The 22,310-nt window shown below is 33.9% G+C and overlaps 1 protein-coding gene across 4 annotated transcripts in view; it reads right to left on the bottom strand.

Annotated features, from left to right (window-relative positions):
* The window catches only part of LOC145295994 (hydrocephalus-inducing protein-like), an 865,028-nt gene that overhangs the window by 524,541 nt on the left and 318,177 nt on the right, over positions 1-22,310 (bottom strand). For all 4 annotated transcript variants that reach the window (XM_080141978.1, XM_080141990.1, XM_080142009.1 and 1 more), the window contains exons 22-25: positions 18,449-18,577; positions 13,782-14,099; positions 9,161-9,241; positions 5,067-5,276 (exon numbers count right to left, since the gene is read on the bottom strand). In XM_080141978.1, coding sequence (XP_079998104.1) covers positions 5,067-5,276; positions 9,161-9,241; positions 13,782-14,099; positions 18,449-18,577 — 738 coding nt within the window. The remainder of the gene's footprint in view (positions 1-5,066; positions 5,277-9,160; positions 9,242-13,781; positions 14,100-18,448; positions 18,578-22,310) is intronic.

Here is a 22,310-nt window from a genome sequence, read left to right as displayed (position 1 = left end):
ACTGAATCATTAATAACAGCTGCATAAGATAATGCAATTACAACCAACCATATCAAAGCAAAAATCGACAAGACACAAGAAAACATCAAATGCAGACTCTATGGGAAAAGAGACAAAATGATAGTCCGCATGATAAGTGAATGTGCAAACAACTGCATCTTGAAGACCCAGACAATACATGGAGCTGGCCAGAGAGCTGAAAAGAATATAGAAGATGAAAAAAGTCACGATAACACCAATAATAGTAGGACTAGGAACACTCCTAGAAATTTGGAAAAAGCAATGGGAAAGATTGGAAACAAGGGAATGGCTGAGAAGATACAACAGATAACAATAATGAAAACGACTGAAATATTAAAGAAAACACTTGAATGCTTAATGACTAATACACATGAGCTATGAACAATAACTGGCCATATAAAAACTGCAACAGAAGTAAAACAAAAGGATAGAAAAAACATGAATCCAAGATAAATGAAACTGGAAAATTGAAAGTTAATCTCCTCTCACCAAAAAATAATTGTTGTGTCAATGTAAACTGGCATCACACACAATAGTAGTGAAGGATTAAAGAGGATAGAAAGACCAAGGAGAGAAAAAACTAACCAGACCTCCACTGGATGAGTGCAAAGAGGATTGGGGCCTTAGGGAGGCTTATTGCCACTCAAATTCCAATGAAGGCCAATAGTCCTTCCCAGTGACAAATCAATGGTAAATGGCTGTTACAATAACACAAATTTATTTGCAAAGGTTATTGAAAGAGGCGGAGAGTACTGGATATTTGGGGAGACTTGTTGTCACCCAGACTTCAGGGAACACCACAGATTGTTGTCAGTAAGCAATCTCTGATGATGACCTGTAGAAAAACTCCTAGTAAGTGATGATGATGATGATGATGATGATGATGATGATGATGATGATGATGATGATCCCCCTTCTAACTGAAAGCCATTCTGGTATCTGGCACAATCTGACACAACTATCCAGAGAAACAGTAAGCCACTCATGAATTCCTGTGAAAGATCGCAACCAGTACCCATGAATTCCATCAGGTCCAGGTCCTTTCGACTTAGGTATGAACTTCATTTGTTTTTTTCATATCTTCAACACAAATGTGGATATCCTCTTGTTTGTGCCTTTCCAGTCTTTCACTTACTCTAGCAATCCAGTCAGTATCAATCTTGACCATGTACTTGAGCAAAACTTCGTAGTCTCTTGAGGGTTAGGAATCACTGTTTTGGTTTCACCTCCTTCCAGATTTCTAAAAAAAAACCTAGACTGGTTTGTTTTGAATAACTTGTCGTTAAACTGCTGAATTCTGTTATTATACCTCCTAATCTTGGAAACTTTTGCCATAATCTGCTGCTTTATCTCTTCCATAGTGGTATTAAACCCTTAGATTTCAGTTTGTATTGTCTATCTAGTTCTTCTTTTTCTCCTTGTTTGCATTTTTTCCAGTCCTTTGAACCATGCCTTAAGTCAACCTAGATCTTCCCTTAATCTCTTCAGGTTACCTTCTATTTTCCTTCTTTTGTGTTTTTTTATTGTTTCATTTTTGGTTCTTTTGCCCCTACCATCTCACCAACCAATACAGCTCTTGCCTGCAAAATGTCTCTGACATCTGTTATGCTCTACAGTGACACCTTATTCATTTCCCTGTTCACTTTATTTCTTACATTTCTTAACTTTGTGTGGTCAACATTCTTGCAATTATTATGGGCTGGGAGAAGCTAAGTTAGGGTGATCATCCCTGGTTAGAATCTTCGACTCTAAAATGGTGCTTCACCCTACATTCTCATAACACAGAATAAAAGAAAAAGATTTACAGTGTGTCGGGTGCAGAATTGCATCCTGGAATGACACATTGTCTAAGATTCATGAATGACTCATTTAACCTTGAACAACTCAAACGCAAAGAAAAAAATGACAACACGTGGATAAAATATCATAAGGGCTTTATTAAACATATGATTGAAATTTAATGTAACACCTTAATGGGTCAGGATGAGGTCGAGCAAATGAGAAAACATGCAATAACGAAAATAATGAAATCAAACAAAAAAAAAAGAATAAAGTAAAAAAAATTGACATGAATGTCGTTCTGGAATAACAGTCTGGAGAAAAAAAATAAACATGGATAGAGGTGGAGATTGGGTTTGGGGTATTAGAAATGGGGTATTAGAAATGGGGTATTAGAAATGGGGTACTTAACTGTCAATAAAATATATCGCATAGCCAGTGTAGCTGCTTTCTTTCTTGCTTTTTAAAAGTCTGTGAACGCAGATATATTGCCTTCTGTGGTCTTTTTCCAATTGGTCAACATTATCTCATCAACCCAAAACTTGTATGCGATGTGCGTCATTTGACATCGTTCCACATGGGTATCATTTCCATGCTGATTTATTTTTCTGGTGGTTGAACTTAATAAAGTTTCTTTTCATGAGGGTTTGAGTTAGGCAGCAAAAGAAAGTCCTTCATTTTATCCTCGGGACAGTACGCAGATGATTCGTCCATCATGTCTGGTCACTGGTTCACTCCATTGCTTTTTGGCATAACTGCACAAGGGATTTTTCTATCTGCTCCCCTGGTGGTCTTGACTCAAAAAGACCGGGTTTTTATTTTTCGTTTCTTCCACTTCCAATTTTCTCCTCCTCCTCCTCCTCCTCCTTCCTTTTTTATCGTTGCTACTACTTCCTGTCACATCGGGTTTTACACAGTGAGAGAGAGGGGTGAACGAAGGGGAAGAAAAAGGCAGGGTTTTAAAGGTGGTGGTAAAGTTCTCGTTGCTAGCACTATTGAGTGTGAGGGAGGGGGGTTGGTAGGGGTCTACGTTTGATTAGGAGAAGTAGGAAGAGGGGGTTCACTACTCGTAGATATTTATTCATTTATTTATTTATTATTTTTTCTTTCGTTTCTTTTCCCCACTCTGCCTATATCATTACACAATTAAAAATCTTTCCTTTTTCACTACATCTCATTAATTATTTCAGTCTAGCCAACAAATTTAATTCACCATCTGTTATTTCCATACTGGAAATCTTATTATTATTAAGTAAGCTATTCCCTTCCTTTTGAATGATATCATTATCTATCATTCCCATAGTGTAATTTCTACTTTCTTATTCTATCTCTTTCCACACTTGAGACATTTCTGGAAGTGTTTTAACAGAATCAGATTCGAGCAAGATTGCAGCATAGTCAATGCCACCGGTTAATGCATTGTACGATTGACTGTTTACTATCCTCCTTTTGATCGATTCTATTTTAACTGGTGTAAGCCATCCTTTTCCAAGTATTGCTCTTATCTAGTTCATCAGCTTATTTTCCATCATTTCAAACATACCTCTTTCTTCCCAGTACCTCAGTGTCATCTTTCCAATTTTTCTTGTATGACCATCCAATTCCATTCTCAGTTTACATTCCACTGCAAACTTGTACTCTTCCTTGTTTCACTTTCTTTTCACACCAACAAATCTCTTTGCTAATTTCCTACCAGTGTAATAATTGACTTTCTTTTATTTGGGCATTTGAACTTCTGACCTAGAGGGCTCGGACTCCTACACAAAGGTGCAGTCCTCCTCAGATTCAAATCATTTGTATTTGTATTCATCATAAGAATGAGTTGTATTTGTAGAGGTTTCTTCTTTGATATTTTCATTGAGACACTGTCTCTAGATGACTGCCAATCAAGGCTAAAGAATGCTTCACCTGACTGTAGAACTTGGTTAGTCCCGCTGTACACCAAACCAGTATTTCCTTACTATGGGGATTGTGTTTATATTTGCAACCAACCAGTATTTTGATTAAGACACAAGCTCTAGAAAGATTGTCCTCCAAGACTCAGAGCTCTTTCTACCCAAAACTGATACAAATGCCAAGTATCCTCAGCGACCACGATGACAGTGCACACATCTAAACATTTTAATAATGAAAGATCCTGCTAAAGGACCAGATGTTGAAAATTATAGACTAATTGCTTGCTTGAACTTGCTTTGGAAGAAACTGACAGGGATAATCAGTTCAAAAGTATATGAACATCTTGAAGTAAATGGTTCACTACCAGTGGGACAAAAAGGCAGGAGGAAAAGATGTTTAGGAACAAAAGAGCAACTATCAAATGATAAATGTATTTTAAAGAACTCCAAAAGGAGAAAAACAAACTTAACCATAGTTTCAGGCCTTAACACATATATATTTGAGTTGATCACTATAAAAAAAACACTATATAGTCAGATATATCAAGTTTTTGTTGAGAAATATGAAAAAAGAACCACAAAAAGAGGCATTTTTAACACTGAAAGTCTCCGGAGACGTGAAGCAGAATTTTGCCAGGGTCACCCATACTGGATTTATATTAAGAACAATGGGTTCCACATTTTGATCAAGTTTCAAAAAAATCTAATGGATGGCTCAAAAGTTATGAGGCAAAATGTGTCATTTTTGGCCATTTTGGGGTATTTTTAACCTCTTCTGAGCCCCTGGGGGGTGCAATGGGAATTTTTGTAAAAAAAATTTTTACTGTGCACATCTATTTAATGAAATACAATTTGTGGCAAAATTTCAGGAAAAACTAACGGACGGTTATCTGGCAATAGTAACGGACTAACGGATGCATGGATGCACGGAAGCACAGAAGCCACTGAAAACATAGGTCCCTCTCCGATAAATCAGGGTCGCAAAAAAATCTATGAGAAAGACTGTTCTGATAAGTGCAGGTTGTGTGGTATATCTCTTGAAGCAGTGTCACACATCGTTCTTGCATGCTCTATACAAGAATGCGAACGTTGCCATGACAAAGTTTGTACAAATCTGCACTAGAGTTTGTGACAAAAGTTTGGAATCCAAGTAACGGACAAATGGTACCAACATCACCCAGAAGAGGTAGTGGAAAATGAGGACGTTAAGATTCTCTAGGATTTCATGATTCAGTGTGACGGAGAGATAACTCACAGGAAACCGGATATTGTAGTTGTGAACAAAAGGACCAATGAATGCCAAATTATTGATGTACCTTGCCCAAACGACATCAACTTGAGAGAAAAATGAGAAAATACAGAAGTTCTTACCTGTTTTCCATAGTTTATGACTTTTGTATCAAATTCATAACTTAGTTGTGAAGCTTTTCCTTTTATTGGTATATGATAGTTGGGTCCACCTTCAACATCGCACACTGCAACCATATGGGCTTTCATCTGAGTATGGCCAAAAAATGTTACTTGCACCTGACCACTTTCACCTGGTTTCAGGGTTCCATTCATAGGAAACAGGTTAAAAGACTATTAAAAAGAAATAAATGGCTGATATTATGGACAGCATTATTGTCACAGAACTATGATACAAGCAGAAACCAAATTGAATTCATTTGATTATTTCAAATGTACCATAATGAAGGAATGATAAGATTTTATTTAATTATTTTGCAATTGTAATGCTTAAAAATTAACTGTTTATTTTCATATATGACATAAAAGAAAAAATTATTTAGTTTTTTAAATACAAAACTAAATAATTCAATTTAATAAATATCAACAAGTTGTTTAAAACTAAATTTTATAAAATTGCTTTTGCTTTTAATGAAAGTAAAAAGACTAAAATACTTGAAGTTAATAAATAGGTAATCTTAACTTTATTTTTAAATTATTTCTCTTTATTACAAGTGATTGTCTATAACATTATTGTGATAATACAGTGATAATACCTGTATCTGAAAATAAAATAATCTATAACAATAGAAGGAATGAATTAATTAGCACAGTTTGCAGTTGATGACATACAATGATTGAGAAAAATAATTTACAATTAATGTAAATGTTTGAAAAACTGCGGGTCAAGCTTTATAAAAATTTCTGTGTCACATTTGACAAAAGCCATGAAAATATGCCTACCATTTTGGTTTGATTGACTTGAGTTCTGAAGTTATTTTTAAGTTTTTTTTTTTCGATTTAAGGTTTAAAAAAATATATTTCTGCATGAAAAATAAAAGAAATGCTATTTCAAATTCAAGTGTAATAAACTAATTCTATTTCTGACTAAACGACTGATGAACAAAGATTCTCAAAAATTCGAAGGTGCATCTAAAAAGAGAAGATTCCTTGATTTACATGCACATATTGCTCTCATTTCATCCATGCCCCAACACTCACATGCATAACAATATATTTAAAACATAATCACTTATTCTTATATTAGGTCAGTTAAGGCACTTAAAGAAAAATTAATGTTTGTAGTTTCCCTTTTCCCTCCATATGTGGTTAGTTGGTTGGTTGGTTTTGTTTTACGGCATATCAACCCTTTTCGGGTTATTTAATGCCGAATCCAAAGATTTTGAAGAAAAAATTTTTAATAGAATATATTTGTTATTTTCAAGTCGGTTTCTATTTAACCCATAGTTGGAACCCTAACAGGTACTACCACTCCGGGTCAGAGTGGACCTGGGAGCAATGGTAATTAAAGGGTGGCTCCACACTCCCCAAAGCCCACAAGCTGGGGCCTCACCACTGGATATAGTTTAAGGTCACATCCAGGACCCCCGTTGAGGGACTTTTACCCTCTGCAGGGGGGCAGTCGGTGTATTCTAATGCCCTACTGACAGGGCCGACCATATGTGGTTAGCTATACCCGCATATCAAGGGAAAAGGGAAACTGCAGTCAATAAACAGGCAAAAATCACTGCTCACACAAATTCTTCCAACTGACTTTGCCGCTTCTCAAACGTCAAATAATTTCTCCTTCCTCTCCCACCCACAAGTGACCTGTTTTTATGAGGCATGCACACATGATCCCGCAAGACTTCATTCACTACAAGATGTCACGGCCGCCATGATGGACGCTTTCTTTCTTTCTTTCTCGACACGTGCGACTCACAGGACAGACAGACACGAGGACGTTTGGACGGTAAGCTATTTTCCCCACAGAAACCATCGGATAAAGTAAAGTTATAGACAGAAAAGGATGGTGGAGAGTAAGACAACTCAAAGAAGCAGCACACATGTTGGGTGATGATTACTTACTAAGCAGAATTAGTATAGAATGTAATACAATATGGGAACCATTAATTCTAAATAATAGATAAGGTTACCATTAAAACACACACACACACACACACACACATGTAGTAATATATAGTTATAAGTAGTGACCTACAGTGATAATATTGTACATCTACAAACAAGAATAGATTCATACTAGAATTGTCTACAAGAATCTATTGCATAACAGATAAAAATACTAAGTAAATTTCAGTTCCAAGTGACACTGGAGGTTAAAAGTTACATATACCCAATCATTGCTGATGAAATGAGAGCATACGACTCCTGTTGATTAAATAAGAGGTTCTGTTTGAAATTTTGTGCAGATTGCCAAGTTTGATAAAATACACAGAAAGAAAGTCAGAGATTACATCGGCTGAAATGTTGTAAGAACGCCACTTAAGATAAAAATGATAATCCAAATGATATAAATAATACAACTAAATAATACAATTGTACTTGTTTTCTTCTATTTAAATAGCAGGAATCTAGAAATTGAGGAACACAAGAAATTCCTGCTTTCAACTCTGAGCTCCATATTATCCTACATTTTTGTTAATGGTAAACAACTTAAAACTAATGATTTGCAGTAACAAGTTATGAACACAGTGACGTCAGTGTTAACCTTATATTTCTGCTCAATATACAGTGGCTGTTAACATAACACCTGTTTTGGTGTAAAAACAATAAAGAAAAAATATTTAAATAATATCTCGACAAAATATTAATTTAATAATTCTTTGGAGAAAACTGAAGAAATTGAACCGTTATGTTTTGTGGGAGCTTAAATATGTAATAATTTTGTCAGTAACGATATAAATTGCTACAAAGTCACAAGTGAAGAAACTTTATTTAAGAAATCCACTGTGAACTGTTTTTTGCTGTAACACATGTTATGAACGAATAACAAAGGTACATTATATAAAAATATTCTAAGAATGAGTGTAAACACTAACATTAATTGCAGATATTATGAAAATGTGATTACACACAGCAAAGAAATCACAAATAAATGGAGTACAGTTGTGTTGTTAGTATGAAAGACTGACAGTGCTATGAAGATAATTATTCTAAATGAGCCGTGTGAGGATAGACAAATAATAAGGTTTGTGTAATCCATATGCAGTGTGTTTGTATAGTATCTGTATTAATGTGCTTTTTTAGCTATAGCTGAAGTATTTTGCTTCATAAGTAGCAGAAAATTTAACAATGAAACAAAAAACGAACCGGTGCATACTGAATTATATTTGTTGTGAAATTTGTTCCCCAATAAACCTGAGTGAAGGGAGAAGACTTAAAAAATAATGAGTCTTCTCCAACTGCTTCTAACTCTGAAAATGCAAAAATGTTAAAATCAAAGAAAAATAAAAGCAAAAGTAAAAATGTGTTTTCTAACAAAATAGACAAATATATGACAGAAATCACTATATGTCTGTCTTTTCTTATTGAACCTATTGAGCACCCATGTAGGGACAAAACTGACCTTATTTTATGTATGAAATATTAATGTATTCACGGTAATATCATCTCCCATTACACAAACATACAAGTCAGATATTCATGTGAAATATATGAAGCCACAAATTACTTCCAGCTATCGGTTAAATACTAACTTTGTGTTAAATTAATTGTATACAATGGACTTGTTAAGATTGGTTATACTTAGATGGATATAATTGTTCTACAATAAAAACAGACATTTAATCTGTTACTACTTATGCTGATAATATTCCTTGCATAAAAGAAGCAATATTGTAATATTTAGTATCAGTGCATTTGTTTGCATGTTAACATTCTCTAATGATTAATGATAGATACTGGTCAGCTCTTAATGAAAAGGGAAGTATAGAGTTGGATAAAGAATTTGCCATTCAAATTCATTCAATGTCATTTTAATCCGGATATGAGAATGTGTTTGATGATGATCATCATCAATATTGTTTATTATTATTATTATTATTAGTAGTAGTAGTAGTAGTATTAGTATTATTATTATTATTATTATTATTATTATTATTATTAGTAGTAGTAGTAGTAGTAGTAGTAGTAGTAGTAGTAGTAGTAGTATTCTAATAATATTATTGTTTTCCAATAAAAAAAAAAAAAATTTGAAAAATGGATATGCAACTTACTTGACCTAGTTCATGTGATGGTAACTCATCCAGTTCAAATTCAGAAATAGTTGTTTCAGATGACTCAACATCAATATCAGACTATTAAAAGAAAAATGAAAATTTCAGTATTATATATATACTGTAGTGTATTCTCTTATTTCAAATTGATCAATAAATCTATATACACCAACCAGTATATATATATATATATATATATATATATATATATATATATATATATATATATATATATCAATATATTTTCCTCTGGTATATATATATATATATATATATATTTATCAATATATTTTCCTCTGGTATATATATATATATATATATATATATATATATATATATATATATATATATATATATATATATATATGTTATTATATCCATCTAATTTTAATTTATTTTGTTCCTCATCTTTTTAGTTGAGGATAATGGTTTGCAATAAATAAAATTAATAAATAATCCTTAAGCATTCCAATTAAATATATCCATCTACCTATAGATTTATATTTTTGTATGTGTGTTTTCTTATATGTTGCTATGTGCATTTACATGCACACTTGCTTATGTATATTTATTTTTGTGCAGTTCTCAGTTTTTTGCTTTATAGTGGAGCCTGTGGATGCCGGACAATTCCTTCCCCATTGCTGTTGTTTTATCCCCTTTAAATTTTTTTATCACAACTTTAAATACCCAACCCAATCTATTAGATAAAGATGTCTCCACATTAAACTAACAGCCCCTAACTTAGAAACAATCTATAATTTATGACTACCCATTCGACGCAATTGATTTGTTTCAATCTCGTGACTCCTGCTGATAATTTCATTTTAACATCATTACTTGTCTAGTTTCATTTGACCTCTTTTTTCTGCCTTAATTCTTGCACCACTTCAATGTTATTTTGTCTGGGTCATTGCGACATTGCTTTTTCTATTCTAAAAATAACTCAATCACCGCTCATAATTTCTGTTTCTTTATTCGTGTTTTTCAAATTTGACCTCGGCAGTAACGTTTTGAAATCTCTTCATTTTTTCATTCTCTGCACAATTTATCTTTCTTTTAATAATAATATTTTGAACTCACTCTTTTTTCCTTGTACCCATTTGTGAATTATTTCACAGAACTCTGTCTTTTGGATGACCTCGAAATATCTTCCAGTAACAGGATGCCTTTGGATTTTTACTTCTGGATACCAGACTTTTACCAACTTTTTTTGGATTTTACCATCTTTGGATCTTCTACTCTTCACTCGACCATCCATTCACGTGAAATAATTTTTTTTCCACCCATTTCCTCTGCCTCACTATTTTTTAACTTTTAGCAAGTAAGCTCTATGGCTCACTTGCAGTTTCATTATATACTTTGCAAACAAAATCTGATTCTGCATTTTGCTAATTCCTACCCTTTGATGAGAAGGAAAGTATTTCTTTTGAAACTCCTCAGATTAAGAACAATTCACTTAATTTGTGTCTCCTTTTTGAAAATTAAATATGTTTTTAACTCTTCTTAAAGTGTTTTTAACATGTTTTATTAATTCTTTGTTCATATATATATATATATATATATACTCCTATAAATTCGTTTTTTTTTCATGTGTGTATTGATATTCATATTAAAAACCCTGTTCTCTATTTATTTTTAAAAAAATACAACTTTCTTATATATGGGTAGTGGAATTGCATTCACTAGCAAAAGATCTAGCTAATTTGCATATTCTTTTAAACATTCATTTTAATTAATTCACTATTAGTTTATTCGGTTTTCTTATGGGATGATCATCTTTAGTTAACTATTACGTGTAATTATATTAATTCAGATATTCTACATAATTTATACTTGCATAATATTTGCGCAAAATATTTATAGTAAACGCAAAACTGTTTCCATATATATTTATGTATAGGTATATATTTTTGTTTAACAAATTTTGCCTACCAAACTCCTCCTAGAGTTTTTAGTCTACAGACATGAAACTTCATATATAAGGTATTTGAATCCATGCGAAATTTTATATTTGGGTTTTACCTGGGAAAAATTGGTGCAAAAGTGTGAAAATTAAAAAAAAGAAAGATGAAAGTCGAACGCCGGCATTACAAATGCATAACGTAGTAGCTATTGGTTCATGTTTTAATTTTTAGCCTTGCATTATAAATGTCTTCATAGCCCGGTCATTGACGACGAGGCAAAAATAAATCGTGAGCTGAACATTTTGGTTTCGATTTTCGTGATGACACACAAGTCTTTGTTTTTTTAAACTTTTTCAATCATTACTACGTATTACGTCCAATCTATCTATATCTATATATCTATAAAAGTGAAAGTGTCTGTCTGTCTGTCTGTGTGTGTCTGTCTGTGTACATTTCTTTATGCAATAACTCTGTCAATTTTCAGTCTACGGACTGGAAATTTGATACACAGGGTATTGAGATTTGGGAAAATCTTTATAATCCGTTTTCGGCTGGTAAGGGGTCAAAGTTCAACGATTTGACCCTTTTAGGACTCTACCAAACTCTTCCGCCAAGTTTCGGTATAAACACTTGAAATTTTAGATATAGGTTCCTTGGACATGAATCTAATTTAATAACTTGATTTGAGCCCAAAACAATAAATGTTAAGGGGTCATAATAGGGGTCAAAGCAAAAAAAAGTTTGACCACTTCGGTCTCTACCAAATTACTCAGACAATTTCTGGTCTGAACATTTGAAATTTTACATAAAGGCTATTCAGAGATAAGGCAATCGGTTTGGGTCAAAAATTTGAGCTACCAATATATAAATGTATGTATGTATGTTTGCATTTCTGCCTAAAACTTTCGACAGAGGCGACGGATTTTTACAAGATCAGTATCGTTTTGAAGCTTGACCGTTCAGACAACAAATAGCAAAAAATTGGCAAAAACATGAATTTCTTCACCTTCAACTAGGCACTTTTCAACAGGGAGGGGTTGCTTTTTTTGCCGAATTTTTGAAAGTCATCCCCTCTTTTCGATTATCTAGTCTTAATTTAATTTAAAACTACGTCACTTCCAGTTTGGCGGTGGTCGTAACAGCAAAGATGTCACTTTTTTCCCCCGTTCTTTTCCTCCTTCGCGGTATGGATTCGAGCCTGCCTTCCTACTACTACTTTTTTTCTTTTTTGCTCAACATACACCTCCAAAACCCGGGCAACGCCGGTCACCCATGCTAGTAATGAATAAATAACAAACGTCTATATTCCAAATTTCATGATGTTGACCATCTTACAATTTATTCCTTTATTTCAGTTGACACTTACAATTCTTGACAGTATCTGTTTCATAGCACAAAATCATTTACTTAATTATTATATCAATTGGTGAATATATTTTGCTTTAACTAATCGGAATAACAACAATCAATCCACCAAAAGGAAATAAAATGCGTGTGTACATGATCAAAATGTCCAAAAATTGGGAGAGAAGCTGCAAATACCTTATAGTTTACTTACATTATGCCATTTTGAACTTAGAAATAAAGTCACTAAAACCCACATATTCATATTAACGAATTACATTAATTTAGGTATCTTTTGCCAGTAATGTTCTATTTAGTAATTAGTAAATTAATTATTTATAATTAATATATCTATATTTACCCAAATAACATCAATGATTATAATCTACTCCACAGGTTTACATACCCACTCAATTTATACAAAACGTTTTAAAAAAAAATTATTTCCAATTTCCGGTTGCATTAAATTATTTATTAATCTGAATTTAAAACTATACGTAATTAAGTTCTTATTACTGTTATGTAAGTGAATGATTTTATGCTATGAAACAGATGCTGTCAAAAATTGTAAATGTCAACTGAAATGAAGGAATAAATTGTAAAATGGTCAACATCATGAAATTTGGAATATAGACTTTTGTCATTTATTCATTATATGCTCTGTAATTACATTGAGCTTCATAAGGATTGGTATATATAAAAAGGAAATATAAGTAAATAAAGAATATTTCCACAGAAATTATATATATATATATATATATATAAACATACCTGACTGATATATATATATATATATATATATATATATATATATATATATATATATATATATATATATATATATATATCAGTTAGGTATATTTATATATGTGTATGTACAATATTAACTCCTAAAATAATTACCCAATTATGAATTTTAGAACAATATCTCTGATTTTTGTAAAATTTTAACAATAGCTATTAGCCATTAATTAATAAATATTCCTTAAATTTCAGTTTTCGGAGTATTTTAAAAGATTTATAGGAGGAGGTCATACTATGGCATACCTTCTTATTTGAAAATTCAGATATAACAGATTTGCATTAAATTTGATCCATTAAAAAAATCATGTAATTGATTTTTAACAAAGTTGGAAATGCAAGTTTTATTCTTTTTTTAAATATTTTTTCAAAAATAACATTAATATTATTCATCAAAAAGGCTTGAGATGCCAAAACACAGTCAAACCAGACCAAATAGTAAATAGTTTACAATTGGTTTTTGGATTTAAAAAAAATTTTTTTTTGCTAAATCGACGGATCAAACTAAATGGAAAACTTCAATTGATAATTTTCAACTAAAAATAACAAAAACATGATTTAAAAATTCATACTTTATTAATCAGTCCATTTGTCTCTTCCTCCAATGGAGTCGGACTGTTCAATGGTGGCCGTTTTCCTTGCACATTCTCTGGGGCAGTCGCATTTTCTTCAGACTTTCTTCTAGAAGAATGACTCACTAGTTTGTTTGAAATTTTACTTTGCTCCAACTCAATAATTTTCCATTTAAAGTCCAAAGACATTGGACTATTATTTAAAATAGTGATGTATTTCGTTTCACGTTTGTTGTTCATAATACAACTAAAATCCAACTGCATTATGCTGAATGTCAAATTAGGCATATAAACTTCACCACGCAGTGAAATGTAATCCTGGAAAAATATAAAATCATTAGAATCAATGTGAAAATTTTGTACACTGCTTTATGTTACTTAAAAAAAAGCCAACTTTGTAATATTTAATATTGAATTTATTCCCTCCGATTGTCTCTTGTGCTAGCATTTTTCTCAAATTAGATTATAGTGAGTTCTAACTACAAAAAATAATAGAAAGGAAAATGAGAGGATAAAAATTTGAATATATACTTTCAATTTAAAAATATGTGATTAAGTAGAAATATTTCTTTTGTTTTGAATATGATTTAATATTACTTTGATTAAAGCAAAATTTAGTACTTAATTTTATTCAAGTGAAGTATAGCAGTTCCAAATAAATTAACAGGAAATCTTATGAATATACTTATCAGTGAAAAATATTAGTGTACACTAAATATTATAGAATATTATCGAGTAGAATTTTAATAAAAAATAAAATTAATTTACTATTTAGAGTCAACAAACTTTGAATGACATTTGTGTCAAGTCAGCATGTCATAGAAGATTTATCTACTTTTCTTTTGGAATAAAGACGATATAGTGGGGTATATGGTTAGAAAAAAAAAAAAAAAAAACGTACCGGGCCTATCTGCATCGCTTTTTGGGAAAGAAGAAGGAAAGAATGGTTAGCTCATTTATATACATGAAGGGCATCTTGGGAAGGCAGACCATGATGGGAGAAGCTATTTTTTTTCCTGTCTCTTCCTTTTTTTTTACTAGATAGGAGGATATAAAAGCTGGGAAAAATACCCTGGAGGGCGGAAAAAAGAAAAGAGTCGTGAACATCTTTTCTTGAAAAGTATTTCGTATTGCTGACGTTCAGACTGTGCGGTGTGACATTGGTGGCGAGAGACCAGGTGTGGTCGATTGGAAAAGAAGAGGGCAGAAACGTGCTGTCGTTGAGCGAGTGACTCATTCCTTCCCGAACCCCAGAACTGAATCCTGATTGTAATCCTAGGAAGTTATTTCGGCGTGTCAAGCAGGTTAACATGGCTGACTGGAGACTCTCAATTCAGATGTTGAGAATTTTCACTGGGGAGGGTGACCTAATTAAATGGCTGGAAAAATTAAAGATAGTGACAAGGTTGCAAAAGATCGAAGGCGTGGTCACCCTGCTGCCGCTCTACTTAGAGGGGGAAGCCCTCACTATTTACCAGCAGATGCGCGATGAAGATAAGGGAGACCTTGCCTCAGTGGAGCAAAGATTGAAATTGGCTTTCGCTGAGAGTCCATTTGAAGCACTCGGCAAGCTTACAAGTTTGAGGTGGACTGGCGAGTCTGTTGACGTCTTTGCTGCAAAGATCAGGAGACTGGCAGGATTGGCTGGTTATGTGGGGAGGAGTCTGGAGATGACGGTAAAGCTATACCTAGTGAATGGCTTCCCAGAAGAAATCTCCACGAACATGCAGAGAATCACTGAGATCAATACAATGAAAGTGGACGATCTCTTGGTCCACGCCAGAGTCTTAGTCAAGAATGTAAAGCGCCCAATCGTGGCTGCAGCTGTGAGTGGAAATAAGTGCACGAGACCCCACTTGAATGACGAGAGACAGGCAGCGAAGCAACTGGAGGGGAGACCTGCCATCAAGTGCTTCCTGTGCCAGGGTCCTCATCTGCTCAAAGACTGCAAAGAGCCGAGACCGGGGGTCACCTGCTACTGATGTGGATGAGTGGGGCACATTAGCTGCTATTGCGTTGCTTCACGGGACCAGGGAAACAAGTGAAAGGGAGCCATTGCGGCAGTGGTTCCCCCTTCTATGTGGAAATGGCGCACAACAAAACGTTGCCTCAGTTACCAGTAGTAGTTAATGGGAAGAGAGCCATGGCCCTTGTTGACACAGGCTGCACCACTATGTTGGTAGCAAAGAATGTCGCTAGATCATGGAGCAGAGCCTGGAGTATTAAGATGGCAGGGAGGTAAAATGCCTAGGAGAGACAACAGTGGAAATACTGGTGCAAGGTGTGCCTATTGGACTACGAGCCCTGGTGTTGGATCGTCTGGTTGGTGATGTTGATGTGGTTTTAGGTGTAAGTGCAATCAACCAACTGGGAGGCGCTACGTTGAGAGGGGGCCAAGTAACTTTCAGATGCTTCGGTGCAGTAGGAATGACAGGAGTGGAAGGTGATAGAAATAGCAGAATGCAAAAACCGGAGGCTTGCTGCATCGAGGACGAAGATTTCCTGGCGAGGTTCAATGGTGAGAGGTGGACAGTGGAATGGAAATGGATCTCTGGGCCTCCAGAACTACAAAACAAAGTAAGCTGCTATGAGAAAACACTGCGAGGAGAAATAAGAAAAGGATTCGAGGAAGAAGTGGAGAGGTGGATAGAGGAGGGAATTCTGAAACTGTGGACAGGGGAAGAAAAAGGAGTGCTACCATTATTGGCGGTTGTTCAACCCACCAAGAACAAAGTTAGACAGGTACTGGATTTCATAGAATTAAACAGATACGTAGCCTGCCACACTGGAAAGGGGATTGATGTATGCGAAGAGGTGATGAGGAAGTGGAGGAGAATGAAGCAAGCCACTAAGATTGTCGACCTAAAGTCGGCTTATCTCCAGATCCATGTAGATGAAAAACTCTGGAAATATTAATTGGTCCGGTACAAAGGGAAGTTGTATTGCCTGATGAGGTTAGGCTTTGGGCTGAGCTCAGCCCCCAAAATTATGACTGCCATGCTGAAGACGGTGCTGAGTAAAGACTGTACAGTGGACAAGGCCACTAGCTCATACATTGACGACACTCGCTGGGGAAGGGGGGTCGTAACGGGAACACAGTTGAAGAGCAACGTAATGGTGAATGGCGTTCCCTGATATATCCTAGACCTACGTCATGTAACCCTGCCGGTGCGCAGTGATGGCAGTGAAGAGGAGGAAGTCGAGATCCATCAAGAAGCTAACGATGCACCCCAATTCGACTTAGCCCCACATTGTGGTTCTTTACAACTGGACGAGAACGTCTGTAGTGAACCTGAAAACGTCAACCTCCAAGAAGTTGTCTCCCAGAGGCTTCAACGTGAGAGGAGGAAGCCTGCTTGGATGAAGGATTATGAAGTGTCTTATTGATCTCGAAGATCAGGGGGCGTGTGAGGTATATGGTTAGAAAAAAAAAAACATACCGGGCCTATCTGCATCGTTCTTTGGGAAAGAAGAAGGAAAGAATGGCTAGCTCATTTATATACATGAAGGGCATCTTGGGAAGGCAGACCATGATGGGAGAAGCTATTTTTTTTCCTGTCTCTTCCTTTTTTTTTACTAGATAAGAGGATATAAAAGCTGGGAAAAATACCCTGGAGGGCGGAAAAAAGAAAAGAGTTGTGAACATCTTTTCTTGAAAAGTATTTCGTATTGCTGACGTTCAGATTGTGCAGTGTGACATTGGTGGCGAGAGGTCAGGTGTGGTTGATTGGAAAAGAAGAGGGCAGAAACGTGTTGTTGTCGCGCGAGTGACTCACTCTTTCCTGAACCCCAGAACCGAATCCTGATTTAACCCTAGATATATGCTGGCTTTTAATTTGAAAATATGTGGACTCAAAATAGTGCATTAACTATTTTATTAAAATTCTAATCGTTTATTTTCCTGTTGTTTTATTTTGAACTACCATATTTCACTTGAGTGTCAATAAAAATAAACATTCAAAACTCTTATTCTATTAAAAATTGTTGTGTCGATTTAAGAAATTTGAGGCAATTAAACTTCCCACTCCATGGAGTACTTAAAACAACCACAATTCAATAATTTAGTTTCCAAACAACTTTAATAAACACGTGAACTGTAACAACAGTTGTTATTGGACAGTTTCTTTTACAACGACCCACATCAAAGATGGCAAACTTTTCCATTTACAATTTACATCTACAATGTCATCACCAACACACCTCATCAAACATGAGTCAAGTCACAGCATAGGGTTAACTAATTTGTCGACCCCGCTTCACCTATATAACACAAAGTCTGGTGGTGATGATGTCATCTTGACTAGACATTAGTAGTTGGAAGAAGGCCTTTAATGAGAATTTAGCAAAATCTTTATAATTCATTTACATAGTTATGGATATATTTCTTTAAGTAAAAGTTGCTTTTGACTCGATCATTAGGATGCTCTAAAACCCGGATTTATATGGACTTTACATAATGATCTGTCTCCTCTAATTTCTAGGTCGCAACAACTTACTTTCTATATTGAAAGATCATGTGGTTTAATTAATCAACTGATTAAATGTTCAAAGTGTAACTCCAGCAGATATATTCTGAGTAAAACCAAAAAATTAGAAAGACCTATGTTCCAACATGTGAGTTTATAAAAAAAAGGATGGAAAATGTGGGCATATTCATTAATACTCACAACATGTGGATGCTCTGTGTAGCTGACATTGAGAATCTTATCAATCGTTCGACTGTAAAGATCGTCTTTGTAACAGGGATCAAAAATAATCATAAGTTTACAGGTTGCATTGACATCAATTGGCAAAGTCTGAAAATATAAAAAGGATTATAAATATTTATTAAATTTCTTATTGCTACATAGGGGCATGGAAAGGGGAGCATTTGAGATATCAGAAACTCCTTTGATTGATTGAACTAGGTTAAGAGAGAGGAGATGTTTGTGATAGTTTGAATTAAAAATCAGTTGTGGTTGAGCTGTAGTGATATACACAGGCTGCAGGCATGCTTGTCCTCATACCTTTCAAGAAAAATATTAATTGACGATTCCCTAGAGTTTATTCCGATTGGTAAAAATTGATGAGAGAATGAATAAATTAGAAATTTTGGGTGTATCTATGTTTTTCTGTCCACCTCCAGTCATTTATCCAGTTTCTAGGAATAAATTTGAAGATGGCTACCTGATTCAACATGAGGTTCTGTTCATAAACTATATACATATTATTTGTATTTTACTTTAAAATATAGAGAACATACCGAACCCCAGAATATGGTATAATTTGGAAGCAATTTTCCAAGACAATCAATCGGGTGCCTTGAAAATTATAACATTATGCAATGAGTGTGAGTACATCCAAGTCCTTCTTCCTTACAAAAATATAATTGGTTGGTTAAGCCATTAATATTAACTGGGAGAGCCACCTGTAAGGGACGTTGAAAGGTATGCTGCAAGCTTCATGTTAAGAATACCAGGGTCGACCATGAAGGCAACTCACCAGATTATGCAACTCACCAGATTACTATTTGAAAAGTAACAAGGACCACTCAGCTACTTCAAACGAATATATCCCTTCTGCAGGACATATCAGTGGCAACAGAGGATTCAAAACTAACTCACATGTTTAAAAAAATTAAAAAATACTAACGACAGAGGATTCAAAACAAACTCACAAGTTTAAAAAAATGAAATTAAAAAATACTAACGATAGAGTATTTGAAACAAACTCACAAGTGAAAAGAATACTAACAATGAATGCTTCAAAACGACCTTACAAGTTAATGAAGAATGTTAGAAAGACTTATTGTTACTTATTAATGAGTGTATAAAACAAATATTTTTTAGCACTTGCAAAAAGTAAAAGTGTGCCTCTATCCTCTTGTTTGCATTTAGAAAAGCTTATGGTCTACAAAAATTAAAGATTCTTTTTTTCGTTGTGGATGTTAGTAAAATGGAATAAATTTTGGAATTAACCAAAGTGCTACAGGCCACTTTACAATAGCAATTCCTCCTCCTCCTCCTCCAGCAACAACAACAACACTAATAACAACAACAACAACAACAACAACAACAATTAAAACAACAAAAATAATTCCAACAACTAGAGCGGTTTGAAAAGTTGTTCAAACAATATGCAAAAGACAATAAGTTACTTTTGGAAGGCATATTATCTAGGACCAAAAATCACCAGGTTCAAAGACATTTTTTGGTGAAAGTCTGTGTTTAAATATCATAAAACAAGAGGACAATGGTTTTAAAACGTATACAACGCACATTAAATTAAAGGAATTATCAAGTACATGTTCAAATTTAAATTTTTGAGACACATAAGACCAAAGAAATTAGATCAATAATTCTTAGTATTATAGAACAGGTTTCAAACATTACGCTGCAAAACATAACAGAGGAGTGCCAGCATCTAATCAATATTAGAAAAAGATAATAATTGGATTGAAGAGAAAAGTATATCATGAATACAGACTGAGACAAAAGTTGAATCAACATAGAGAAAAAAAGTTAGATGCAGTGGATGTGGTGGGAAGCATATAAAAAGACTGTTTCTTTAAGGATAAAATATGCTTTAATTGTGGGTGTGTAAGCCATAAAAGTTTCCATTTTCTAGCAAAACACAGACAAGAAAAAACAAAATCATACCATAATTCTGTCTAAAAATGAAAAGAAGGAGGGTCAAAAAAGAAAATACCTCAGTATAAAAATAAATGAGCATGTAAAATTATTACTCGATTCAGGAAGTGATATTTTGGTAATGAATGAACAAACAAACAAAAATAGGTTTTCCACGGTTAACAAACACAAAAAAATTGCCAAAGGAGTATCAGGTAAAAAATAAAATTCTCCAAGAGAATTAAAATGTACCATTTCGTTCGTGTGAAAAACAATTGAAAGTGCATGTACTCTCTGGTTTAGAAAATCTTTTTTGGTCTAGACTGGATTGTACTTTTTAACTTATGGGAATTACCAATTAATTCTTTCTATAACAAAGTTAACATCGTAAAGAAGAATAAGACAAAGTAAATGGAAAGATTGATTACAGATTTGAAAAGTGAATTTTCTTGCGATTTTTTAGAAGGACTCAGTTTGTGCACAAAAGCAGAAGGTGACTACGAATTAAAAGAAAATGTCAAACTAAATTTTAAGTGCAAAAAAAAAGTAACATTTTGACATTAGATGCAATATATGAGGAATTAGAAAGGTTGGAAAAAATGATGTAATTCCAAAAGTCGATTGCCAACTGTATATATAAAAAAGAAAAACCGAAAAATCAGAGTATGTGCTAATTTTTCAACTAGATTAAATGACTATTTGAAAGACCATGCATATCCTTTGCTATTTCCAGAAGATATTTCACTAAATTAAATGGAGGTAGAGTGTTTTCAAAGTTAGAATTGTCTGAAGCTTACTTTCAAGTTAAAGTCAGGGAAGAAGGATAGAATTACCTGACAATAAACATGTATAAAGGAATTTTTAAACTTAATCGTCTTCCTTTTGCTCTAAGACTATTCCAACAAATAATAGACACAATTTTAGCTGGTATAGAATATGCAATGATATATTTAGATAATATTTCGATTAAAAGCGAAAGATGCAACACAAAGCTCATATTAGAGCAGTATGTATTTCAGACAATTGAGAAATATTGGTTCAAGCTGAGTGCTGAAAAATGTAAGTTCTTTCTAAAGAAAGTAAAATATTTAGGGCAGATCATTGACAGTAAAGGAAGGAAACCAGACCCAGAAAGGGTTGCTAAACTCTAGGGTTTCTTGAGATTAGTAAGTTATTAGAGCAAAAATATCCCAAAAGTATATAATATGAGGACTCCATTAAATAATTTAGGAAAAAAGAATGCAAAATGGATATGGTAAGAAAAATGCAAATGGGTTTTAAAAAAATAAGCTGTTTGTTAGCACATTTCGACCAGAGAGGAAAATCATTGTAACAGTAGATAGGACTGGGTGATATACGAGAACTTTAGTCAGCCACAATGAACCTTGTTTACAGGAAGAAAATTTATGGAATTCTGTAGATCATGTGATAATGCCAGTATAATACCTTAGATCAAATGGACAAGGCAAAAATGTGTAGACATACGTAAATGAGCTCAGAAAAAGAATCGAGGCATGGACATAAATGAAAGAAGCATTCCGAAATTTTTGCCAGTTTACGTATGTCAAACTAAAATATCACACCACATCACATTTATCACCCACAGAGTTGATGTTTGCAAAAAAAAATACACTCCGTATTTAATAGGATGTTGCCTATTCCAGTAAAGAAACCTTCAAAAAAAGAAAATAAGATAACAAAATTTGTTAGGCTGGAAAAATGTATTGAGCAGAAGAAACAGTAATCAAAAGTATCGTGCATATCATATATGACATAAAAAGGTGCAAAAGACATTGGAATCAATTGAAAGCCAGGTACACTACAGAAGTCACAGAAAATACAGAAGAGATTCCAATGAAAGTCCTGTAGGACCCGTTTGAAATTCTTGTCCCTTTAAGTCAGCATTCTCCAGTGGAGGTAT

This window comes from Euprymna scolopes, chromosome 2 (genome assembly GCF_053919585.1).
Source record: "Euprymna scolopes isolate OS-2025 chromosome 2, ASM5391958v1, whole genome shotgun sequence".
NCBI lineage: Eukaryota > Metazoa > Mollusca > Cephalopoda > Sepiida > Sepiolidae > Euprymna > Euprymna scolopes.
The sequence above is the reverse complement of the archived record's forward strand: the minus strand, read 5'-3'. Positions and strand labels throughout refer to the sequence as shown.